Raw genomic sequence first — 11740 nt, 5'->3', positions numbered from 1 at the left:
TACTTTTTCATTTACAGAAAATTGCATGCTATATCCGCCTTTGTGCTTACAGGCTTGACTCGCCATTATCATGTTTTTGTAAATGAAATGATTGTTTTTTAAGTTATTTTTTGCCTATTACGAGCTAGGTAGTGGAGGAATTATTATTTTATATATAATTGATTTTTTAAACTAAAGTAAGCCTTTCCAAAAAATATGGAATCATTATCAGATATTTTAGGCTTGATATAGTGCTAGAACAGGCAGAGGAAGTTAAATTATACATATTCAACATAATAAATAGTCGAAAATGAAAAGTAGAAGGTTTCCTAAAACAAAATCAGGTCGTTGATTAGATGGTGCGGTACCTGTGGCGTGGAATCCTGGCAGTCTAAGATCAGGGCCCAATTTCGTTGTGACGTAGGTCAGAGCAGGTGAACGATTAACTTCCTACAGGCTGAAAGCAACTTTACTTTCTTTTAACTTTACGCCCTACTCTCTGCCGCCCAACTTTCCTACACTTATTGGAGTTAAAGTACAGTATACACATGTTCGAGTCATGTATTATTATATTTAGTATGGTTATTCATAAACGCTAATCGAAGTTTGGCTTGGCTCGACTGCGGCGTCGTTGGGCTGACTCCTGGAGATGGACCGATACCGATACTTCATCTTTAACCAGAAGACGGTGCTCGTCCTCGGTGTCCTCCAAGTGGCGTGTGCGGCTCTTTGCCTTGTCTGCGGCTTCATGGACGCTGTCTTCCGTAAAGACACCCCGCTGAGCACCACCAGGACTCCGGTGTGGGGCGGAATGGTGAGAGACTACAAGCTAAACCTCTCCTTGCTTTGTTAACAACATTCCGATTAATGTTATTAATAACGCATAACGTTTCAGGCTTAACAATACATGTTGTACAAGTATCCTGAACCCGTACAGGTGTTCTCATCCGGGTTCTTTCAAACTGGGGGCGATACTGCAAATGTTAGTATTGGTCTGATACCAAGTCAATACAAGGCCAATTTTACTCATATCATTTGCTTGACATTTTTCGAAGTCATTGAATGACTTTGATTTTGTCTTTAATTTGAAGAGAAACAAATAATATTGTTTTCAACAAACTTATTTGTGAACAATTTAACATCATAATCATATTTAACATTTGCATTACAAAACAGGGGAAATGTTCTATTAAAATAAGGGGGGGGATGAGGCAATTTCTGATCTTCCATAAGAATTTCCAGCAGAACATTTATCTGAAAATTGTGAATTTTACTGTTTAAGCTCCTTGTTAGAGAAACACCAAGTTATGCAAAGAGTACTAAAACATTTTTAGACAAGTTAAATTAATCTGTAAAAGTTATTTTAGGTACATCCAGGAATTTCCTCCGCTAGCTCAATATCCCAAACTTTTACTACAGTATAAGACAATGTAACAATATGCTAAAAAAAAAAAAGATTCTTTTGTGTCCTTTTATTACATAAAATAAATATAAAGTCAATACCTCGCCACTTTGCGCTTTGAATTTCATGGCTTCACGCTATCATGGTTTTTCAAAAATATGTTAATATATCATATTGTTTTGAATACGGCCTATAATTAGTCAAACATATGCCTATTTAAGCCAAGCTAACATATTTTTGGCCTAAATTAAGCATTTACAGGCATAAATTAGCTAAATGAAGTAAAATACAAATACAAGCCATTTAGAAAATCCATTCAAATACATTGTGATATGATGCAAGTGAAATTCAGTGGCAGTGTTGCCAGACATGCATAACAATATGATTCTATTCTAATGTATGCATGCTGGTAACTTCCTGTTGGGGAAGTGTGCGTGTGGGCTTCCTAGCATGCCTTGCGAGTTGTCAACGAGTATAAAATAGTATTGATGCCAAATGGCGAATAGATAGATCGATACTTTATTCATCTCCAAGAGAAATTACTCTATACACCAAATCAGACTGTATGTAAAGTTATTTCACGACTTTCTGTCCTGGCTGCTTCGCACAATCCAACGAATCTCCGCTTTTCTTCACCTGAGTTAGTTTCAAAGGCCACCAGTGAATGGCAAAAGTCCATGAGGAATTGATACGCCCATTAAAAAATGTCTATTTTTGACACATGGCTCACTCCTCCCCCTCCAGACCCTCCTGCTAGCTTGACGCTGACTTCACCTCCGATTCTGGATCAACATTTGAAAACATTTAAAGTATGAAATGTATAGGTACTCGCCACTAATGAATGCGAACGTAAGATGAGCCATGAACACATGGAATGGGAGTCAAAGCACACAATTATGGTGCCTTCACGGACTGCTAAACAAAGTACAACAACTTCAACACTTGAGGACAAAACTCACTGAAGCTCAAAGATGTAAACATATAAAAAAAAACATGGGGGGAGGGAGGATTAAACAGTGATACGTGCATGCTGTACATTTGAACTGTATTATTAAAACTTATTTCAAGTCTTTGTGATGACTTTTATTTTCGGTGGCTGTCGAGAGGAACCATCGCATTCATGAAATTGATTACGCACACGAATGTCGTCCGTTTGCCATCCAATTCCTGCTTTTGAACTTCCTTACAGGTCATGGCTTGTCCCGGTGTTTTGGCTCTGTTTGCATCTCAAAGAAAAAACTCCATACTGGTAAGTCGTGATTCGATATGTCCAGCCAAATGATTTGTAACTGCCGCTTTCAAGTGGGGAAACTTGAAAGTATGTACAGTACAACCACGGGAGTGTGCTTTACAGCATTTTTGGTATTCGATTAATTGGTTTTTTTTTTATTTAAAAATGTAAATATCCCCTGATAGGATTTTTAGTCATCCATGAAAGCAGACCTGGTAAAACAAGATACTCACACACGTCAACATATACCAACGTTGAGCTGCGCGCGCAATTGCGCACTGGTCGTTTTGTTCTCATGCACAGCAAATCCTTGTAGCGCAACAAAATAAAATCCTACATGAACTGTAAATAAAAAGACAATTTATTCTGTACCATTTTGTATTTTCAAAATCAATTAAACCATTACCATTTTGCAATGCAAGTCCGTGAGCGACAGGCGACAACAACACAATGAAGAACACTGTACAGCCAATGATGCGATCCTGTCGGTACGTATTACGCAGCCAATCAATTCATTAACAGTGCGTTGCGTAGTCCATGCCGCTGTTTTGCAGGTTAGTGTATAGCGGGCAGTGCCACATCCACTCACCAAGCTAAAGTTAAACGGTCTTTTAAGGTGGTCTGGAGTATGTGGGAACAGAAGAACAACAGTTGAAGATGGGTGAAATTTTGTTCTTTTTCGAATGAGAAATGGCTGCTCTGAGCAGTTTCCTGAATGAAAAGTGTGGACTAAATGAATGGCTTAACTGTGCATGTGGTACTGTTTCATCCTTTTATTTTGATGGCCGGACTTGCCGAATACAGGAAGTGTTATGCAGAGTTTGTGCGAGTGATGCCGAAGGGAATGGAAGGTGCTTGATTTTTTTTCGGGTGAGATTTTTTTTTTTTCTATAGACAAAAGTAAACACAGACAGCAAAAGTGGCATCACTTTCCAGAAATTAAATAGTGCCAGAACCGGCTGCTGCAAACCAGAAAGGAAATAAAAGTATACATAATTAACAAAATAAATGGTAAACAAGAAAAGAAATGAAAAATAAAATGCTAAACTAGGTTTTTCCTACAAGATTCTAATCATTAATTGGATGAGAGAGTTCCATGGCTTGTTTTGTCTGAGGTTGATAATAAAGAAAGCTACATTGTGAAATACTCAGGTCGTTTATGTGGGTTTGGATTGGGTTTTACTTTGGAAAACGGTGATGGACATTTTTGCCTCTTTTCTGATATGTTGCAGGCTAACTCTAAACCACTAACTCTTTGTGTTTGGTTCATGTTGGTGTCTTAACTTTTTCCATACAGTGGTGTGAAAGTTTTTGCCCCCCTCATGATTTCTTATTTTTTTGCATGTCTGTCACACTTAAATGTTTCAGGTAATCAAATAAATTTAAATATTAGTCATTGAAAACACAACTAAACACAAAATGCTGTTTTGAAATGAAACTTTTTATTATTAAGGGAGAAAAAAATCCAAACCTAATAACTGTTTGGGCCCCTCTTAGCAGCAACAACTGCAATCAGATGTTTGTGATAACTTGCAATGAGTCTCTTAGAGCACTGTGGAGGAATTTTGGCCCACTCTTTGCAGAATTGTTGTAATTCAGCCACATTGGAGGGTTTTCCAGCACGAACCACCTTTTTAAGGTCATGTCACAGCATCTCAGTAGGATTCAGGTCAGGACTTTGACTAGGCCACTCAAGTCTTCATTTTGTTTTTCTTCAGCCATTCAGTGGTGGACTTTCTGGTGTGTTTTTGATCATTGTCCTGCTGCAGAACCCAAGTTGGTTTAAGCTTGAGGTCACGAACAGATGGCCGGACATTCTTATTTTTTGGTAGACAGCAGAATTTATGGTTCCATTTATCACGGCAAGTCTTCCAGGTCCTGAAGAAGCCAAACAGCTCCAGACCATCACACTACCACCACCATATTTTACTGTTGGTATTTTCTGAAATGAGGCGCTACTTTTACACCAGATGTAATGGGACACACACCTTCCAAAAAGTTCAACTTTTGTCTTGTCAGACCACAGAGTACTGGTGATCATCTTGGGGATCATGAAGATGTTTTCTGGCAAAATTGAGACAAGCCTTAATGTTCTTTTTGTTAATGTTTTCAGGTTCAGGTTCAGGTTTTTGTCTTGGAATTCTGCAGGCCGTTTTTTGTCCAGTGCCTTTTATATGGTGGAGTCATGAACACTGACCTTAACTGAGGCAAGTGAGGCCTGCAGTTCTTTGGATGTTGTTGTGGGGTCTTTTGTGACCTCTTGGACGAGTCGTCGCTGCACTCTTGGGGTTTTTTGGTCAGGCGGCCACTCCTGGGAAGGATTACCACTGTTCCATGTTTTTGCCATTTGTGGATAATGGCTCTCACTGTGGTTCGTTGGAGCCCCAAAGCCTTAGAAATTGCTTTAAAACCTTTTCCAGGCTGACAAATCTCAATTAATCTCAGTTATGGTTTAACTGGGTAGTCACTTTTTCACACAGGGCCATGTAGGTTTGGATTTTTTTCCTCCCCTAATAATAAAAAGTTTCATTTAAAAACTGCATCTTGTGTTCGGTAGTGTTCCCTTTGACTAATATTGAAATTTATTTGATCTGAAACATTTAAGTGTGACAAACATGCAAAAAAAAAAAAAGCAAATCAGGAAGCGGGCAAACACTTTTTCACACCACTATACTGAAAAATGAAAGGATGCAAGGGCTACTGATGTTTTATAGCGCAATACATGTACAGTACATATGCTAAGAAGTTGTATATAATTCAAGAAAAAACTGCGTCTGAGCTTTGTGATAAGATGAAAAAGCGTATTACTATGTAGTATGAACTTCGCTCTGTGTGTTTTTTTTTCCCCCTTTTTTTCCCCAAATATACAGTATCAACTTTCTTCTCAAATAATCTTTGTAAAAAAAAATTATAAAAAATTGTTTCTCGTTAAAGTACAACTATTTCTTAATATTTTAACGTTAAAATTGCAGCATTTTTTTCATATCTGTTTTTTTTTCATTTTCCAACTATTTAAACTTCTTCTGATAAATTTTCTTCTAATATTTATGACTTTATTTCCATAATGTTTTGACTGTATTCTCATGTTAAAAATTTTTCATCAATCTACTGTAATTTTCCAAAAATTACAGCTTCATTTGTTTTTCATAATACTATGACTTTAATAAAATAACGTCTTTCTTTAGTATTTCAACTTTGTCACTAAAAGGACTGTTTTTTTTCCTCATAACATTACCATGTTCTTGTAAAATTATGACTTTTTGTTAGATTACAACTTTTTTTCTCTTGTTATTTTGAGTTTATTCTTGTAGAATTACTGCAGATTTGTCTATTTTTTGCTGGAGTTTTCTTATTAAATTATATTTTTTATAAAAAAAAAAATTTTAAAAACAACAACGGCCGCACTTTGTACATGCTTAGTCTTGGGCCTAACGGATATCTCGATTAATTGAGTTTCAGATTAATCAAAATAGTCAAACAATACTGAGTTGCAGCCGTACTGCGTGGGAATGCGTAGTTCGGTGGATACCGCCACCTAACGAACGGGTAGCGGTAAAAACATCCGTGGAAAATGTCCAAATTAATCGATGGTGGGCCGCTACAAATGATACTTCCTGTAGGTGAGCGTGATGGTGGTGGCGGCGTTGCTGTCTTGCGTGGGTGCTGTCTTTGTGTTGGGCTACGCTTGTCTAACGCTCACCTACGGAGAGGAGGACAAGGAGGTTTTCCACCATCACGACAGTCCTGAAGTGGTAAGCACACGAAACGAAACGTAAACATCACACAAACGACAAACGGGCTTGTTGTCCTCACACAGACATTTGTGCTACATCGAATGGTGAAGGGCGCCAACGCCACCATACTGCTGAGCTGCGTGGTCAGCCTGCTCATGTCGTCTCTCATCACCTATGTGGGCTGCTGCAGTCTCCCCCGCTGTGGATGCTACGACGCTAGAACTGGACTTGTAGGAACAAATATGTTTAAATGTCGTCACTGAATAACAACAACTGCAATAATGCCTCCTTCATGCTGCCATGTGTAATCCTACATGACCCTCACGTTTGTGTACTCCAGGAGACGCTGGTTCCACAGTGTGACCCAGGAGATGCTGAGATGGTGTGCACCTGGCAAGGTAAGGTGTCTGCCGCCATGTGTTAAACCTTGGATGTCCAGCATGGGTCTGTGATGATGTTCCGTGCACAGCCGGAGGTGACGACAGGCTCTTCAACGCTCCAGCTCAGGCTCCAGATTGTGGTGCCACGGAGGACGATGAGGAAGGTTCCTCCAAGCTGCCTTCATACAGCAGACTGGCCTGAGATTTTGTCAAATAACGTGGAATTGTGTTTTTATCGAGTAAATGTGTCACCAATAAATTCTGACTGAAATGTTTACAGTTTATGGAGTGGTTTTATGTAAAGAAGTTGTTAATTGCAAGGTTTACAGGCATACGGGTTTACAAAAACTCATTAGACAATGCAAAAGTTTTTTTATTCATAATGCAAATGTTGACAGCGATGCCCAATGAAACAAAATTGCCAGAAGAAAACTCACGCAAGAAAACTAAAGGAATGTTAAAGCAGGAGGGCACCGGGAAAGAAGACGAAAATAGAGTAGATTCCCGGTGAAAACGGGAGGGTTGACGGGTATGTCAGACATCAAGGAAGTGGACAAATATCAAAGTTCCTATCAGCTGGGTAAACGGAATACCCATTAACAAAACAACGGCATTCCACAACACCACAGTGCCGAAGATCGCTGATCAAGAGCATCTGAGGCTTTTCATCTTACTGACTGTAAACATCTAAATTCTGCAATATTAATAACTATAATAAAAATGAAACAGGTAGTTTACATGTCTGTTATTCGTTCATTCCCTATTTCAGTTATTTTTGATTCTATATTTACTAGGTATGCTCCCATCAGGGTTTTATGCTGCCGATTCAGATACCCATCATCCATGAGTGAAATTGGCCGATACCGATCACAAGGATTAACTACATTTATTTATGATGAGTGCTATTGGCCACTTCCAGTACAATTCTAACGGCCTCTGGCAAATAGGTAATTATTAAAAAATAAACGTTTGGGCAGCTTGTTTTTTTGCCTTTAGTTGCGTGAAATGATGTTTGTACTATTTGATGCATGTTTTGGAATAATATGAATACATGGGAAATAAACTGTTCAATAATTATTTTTTTTAGCTAAAGATAAAATTAACAGAATAAAATAATCAAAATAAATATCTTTATTATATACCTGTGAGTCAATGAAAATACAGTCTTTGCTGAGCACACAAGTCAGTGAAACTATTTGTCAAGTGCCCGTGAGCCAGGGAACTTCAAGTCATTGTTCAGCAACTGTGAGTCAGTGAAAGTGGAGTCCTCGGCGAGCACCCTTGAGCCAGTTAAACTCGATCTGTTCTTTCCTCTGCTATAGAGGAAAGAACAGAAAGAATGAACCCTCCTGTGGTCTCCTCCCTTCTTTGTCTGTGTACGTGGAGGCGCGGCTACCTTGGCTCACAGCAAATTAGCCTCGTGAGCCAGCATCCGCTAACATGAATGACAGTACAAAAGCGATCGTTTCTAAGGCGAATGCAACATTCCCAGTGTGGGAATATTTCAGTTTTAAACAGAACGAACAAGGTGAGCGCATGAACACCGACAAACTGACATGTCGCATTTGTGACGAGGAAGCAGGGGAATACGACCAATTTGTATGGACACCTAAAACGGAGGTGGAAAGCAGCCTTCGTCCCGACAGTCACTTTGTCGCTCGCTACATTGCAAAAGAAATGCAACATTTCTTGAACTGTATAACCAAGTGAAAGAAGACGTGTTAAAGGACATCGGAAACATTGCATTGTACTCTGCTACCACAGATACATGGGCCAGCTGTGTGTGTTTTTTATTGGAGTGTTTATTTTCTTAAGAGACCACCATGCCTTATAATTTAATTTTAAAAAATGGTCTCATAAAATGTTGTCAATGATATCGATTATCGACAATAATTTGTCTGACAATTATCGACCAGCAAAATTTGTTGACCTTGACAGGCCTAAACGCGAGTCTTGGTCGAGCAACCATGACTCAGTGAAACATGAGACCAGTCATTGAAATGGGTTTGTTGAGCAGTCATGAGTCAAGAAAACTCAAGTCTTCGTCAATCCGAGTCAGTGAACTTCGAGTATTCGTCAAGAGCACCCATGAGTCAGTGAAACTCCAGTCTTGTAAGTGAGCCTCGAGTCTGTCGAGCACGTGAGTCAGTAAAACTCCAGGCATTGTCCAGCACCTGTGAGTCAGGGAAATTTGAGTATTTGTCAAGCACCTGTTAGACGTTGAACCTCGACTCTTTGTCTAGCAACCGCTGAGCGAGTAAACGGTTGGTTTTGTGGAGTCTGTGATGCGAGAGTAGAAAGTGAAAAGAAAGGAGAGTTGATTTGAAGCAAGGTTTAGATGTGTTGCTTTTTCCACAGGGTTAATACATTTATATAAATACAGTTAGAGTAGAGTAATTGCACAACTAATGTCATGCTACCGGCTTTCCTTTTATTAATTTAGCTAACAGTAGCAGGGGTAAGTAAACAAGTTAACAGAGGTCCCAAATGAGTAAAAAACTTGCGAGGTTTGAATGACTGGTTCATGACTCACGCATTTAGAAAGCAGTGAATCGGACGAAAGCTCGTCAGTGGCCAAAGAGCAAAACCCACAGTTTGAATTGATTTATGATCACGTTGTTGCATCTCATTTCAGCACAATAACCAAGTCGTCATTCAACCCAAAGAACAATTGCCATAATGAATGCAAGCTCAAGCATGCTTTTATGGCTCTGAAGTTTTCATGTCCTCATGATCCTCCGCTTTAGTTGTGTCCTTTCAAATCAGCAGCTGCTGCAGGTCCATCCCCGCGACCCATCGGCTCCGTCCTCCCTCCTGCTGCTCAGGTTGATGCTGCCTCCAGATCCCACGGGAGGCTGGCTCAACACCAGAGGCTTCTGGGACTTCAGCTTGTGAGCCACAGTCATGAAAATGGCCTCCACATGGTCACTGTTGCCAGAGCTCATGCCCCCCAGGCTGCTGGGATTCTTAGCAGAAGTCTCAAACAAAGGCATGGAGTGAGAGTCCGCAAACTGCTGTGCCACATCTGTTCCCACTTGAACAAAGTCTTGGAGATCGCACTTGTTTCCAACCAGGATCCTGGGCACCTCGGTTCCCAAAGCGTGCTGCTTACACTCCTCGATCCATGCGGGCAGGCTGCGAAAGCTGGCCGCGTTGGTGATGTCATAGACAAAGACGACGGCGTGTACGTTGCGGTAGTAGTGCTGGACCATGGACTTCCTGAAACGCTCCTGGCCTGCTGTGTCCCACAGCTGTATCTATAGAAAAATAAAAGTTATGAAAAAATGTTTTGCCCCAGCAGAAAACACCTCATTCAACCTAAGTCAGTAATAACTTATAACTACGTGATAAAATAGGTACAATGTACAGCATACATAAAAAAAAACACATGTTCATGTCTTTATGCTTCACGGATAATGTTTTATCATCACTCACTGAGATGCCGCACTTTGTTTGGCGGTCCTTGAACGCACCATAGTTGCTGCGAGATGCAAAAATACAACTTACTTATAACTTCTACACCGTATTAAAACATATATAACATAACATATTGAAGGGAGAAGTGGAGGACTCTGGAGTTGTGTCTAATGTAATAATTACAACAGACACTTATTGCAAATGTAACCCCATGAAGAGCAGGGATCTACTGCATCAATCACATCCATACTATAGTGTGACGAGATGGATATTTTTCCATTCTCTTCTATGTTTATTTTCACAAATATGGTTTTTTTTTTCCTTGTGTTGAGTTTGTTATTTTGTTTATAAAAAGGATTAAGTCCTTGGACACAGGAGGGCTTTGGGTGCAAAAAGACAAATTATTTGAATGAGAGCCAATAGTACTTTTTGCTTTTGTTTACTTATTTTGAACTACTGATTTTATTTTACTCTCACAATTTTATGTAATAAAAGGGAATGAGAGTAATGAATTATTTTGTCGATATTGTTATTATCTGACATTGTTGGATTATATACTGAATTATTAAATTGTTCACATTTTTATTGATTACTCCTGTGTTTTATTCTAATATAAATTAAGTACAAAACCAAACAAAGATCTTTAAAAATGTGAAATAAAAACTATTGGTATTAATATCGGCAATAATGCACCTGTATGTGCTTGGTATCAAATCGATACCAAAATGTGCTGTATCGCCCCACACTAAAAACCATGGAAGCATGAATAAAGACCAGAATCTCATACCATTGACCTGACGTGTCTATATTGTGATATTGTTAATTTACTACATGTCACTAAACCTCTTTAAGTCAACATAACCTGGGATGGCGTGCAAAGAAATCAGATGCATGCAATAAAAGGTTAATAATTGACATTTATCAGAAGCGTCCACCTTGATTTTCTCGCCGTCAATCTCGACCAGCCTCTCCCTGAAATCCACCCCGATTGTGGCCTCGGTCTTCTCTGGAAACTTTCCGGCACAGAAGCGGTAGGTGAGGCAGGTCTTCCCGACCCCCGAGTCCCCGATAACGATGATTTTGAAGATACGAGTCCTTGGCGGGAGGAGAAGCACAGAGCTCGTCAGAGAGCTGGAGAATTCACCCGAAGAGACGCTCTCCGCCATGACAGGACTCGCTGACAGGCTGCTGGACGAGCAACAAACGCCCCTTTTACAGCTACTCTGCCAGGAGTCTAATAAGTCCAAACTAGTATTACAACACAACTATCCTTAAAATACACTTCTGTGTGGCAATATGTCATTAATTTGGACCTTCGTTGGCAGCCATTAACAACAGATATGTGTAAAATGTATATTTTATAATTGTATTTATTCCTGAACCACCGAGCCACGTACAATGTTACCGACGGGGATCACTTCTCGCGAGATGAAACGTACATGGAACGGAAACGGAAACGCCACCTACATAAGTAAAATGTTTTTTTTACTGAATAAGAAAATGAATAAACTTACTTAATATACTCAGTGAATCCGGACTTTTTAAATATGGGTAGGGTGATAGTGTATATACTTCGAGAGTAGTCTATGCACAAAAA

General features: G+C 39.5%; 2 protein-coding genes across 4 annotated transcripts; one reads left to right on the top strand and one right to left on the bottom strand.

Annotated features, from left to right (window-relative positions):
- The first annotated feature begins 325 nt into the window (after window positions 1-325).
- zgc:113425 (uncharacterized protein LOC541425 homolog) lies at window positions 326-6986 on the top strand. 2 transcript variants are annotated; one of them, XM_054792552.1, is made up of 6 exons: window positions 326-793; window positions 2571-2630; window positions 6233-6364; window positions 6430-6576; window positions 6687-6744; window positions 6816-6986. In XM_054792552.1, the coding sequence occupies exons 1-6, from the start codon at window positions 629-631 to the stop codon at window positions 6926-6928; spliced, it is 675 nt and encodes a 224-aa protein (XP_054648527.1). In that variant the 5' UTR covers window positions 326-628; the 3' UTR covers window positions 6929-6986. The 2 variants fall into 2 exon arrangements, with proteins under 2 accessions (XP_054648527.1, XP_054648528.1); XM_054792553.1 differs by lacking the exon at window positions 6233-6364 and having other exon boundaries at window positions 345-793.
- A 2068-nt stretch (window positions 6987-9054) lies between these two features.
- rab33ba (RAB33B, member RAS oncogene family a) lies at window positions 9055-11576 on the bottom strand. 2 transcript variants are annotated; one of them, XM_054792551.1, is made up of 2 exons: window positions 11079-11576; window positions 9055-9977 (listed from the first exon to the last, which is right to left on the bottom strand). In XM_054792551.1, exons 1-2 carry the CDS (start codon window positions 11307-11309, stop codon window positions 9489-9491), a joined length of 720 nt encoding a protein of 239 aa, XP_054648526.1. In that variant the 5' UTR covers window positions 11310-11576; the 3' UTR covers window positions 9055-9488. The 2 variants fall into 2 exon arrangements, with proteins under 2 accessions (XP_054648526.1, XP_054648525.1); XM_054792550.1 differs by having other exon boundaries at window positions 9055-9983; window positions 11079-11575.
- Window positions 11577-11740: the final 164 nt, after the last annotated feature.

The sequence above is a fragment of the Dunckerocampus dactyliophorus genome, chromosome 11, assembly GCF_027744805.1.
Source record: "Dunckerocampus dactyliophorus isolate RoL2022-P2 chromosome 11, RoL_Ddac_1.1, whole genome shotgun sequence".
NCBI lineage: Eukaryota > Metazoa > Chordata > Actinopteri > Syngnathiformes > Syngnathidae > Dunckerocampus > Dunckerocampus dactyliophorus.
The sequence above is the reverse complement of the archived record's forward strand: the minus strand, read 5'-3'. Positions and strand labels throughout refer to the sequence as shown.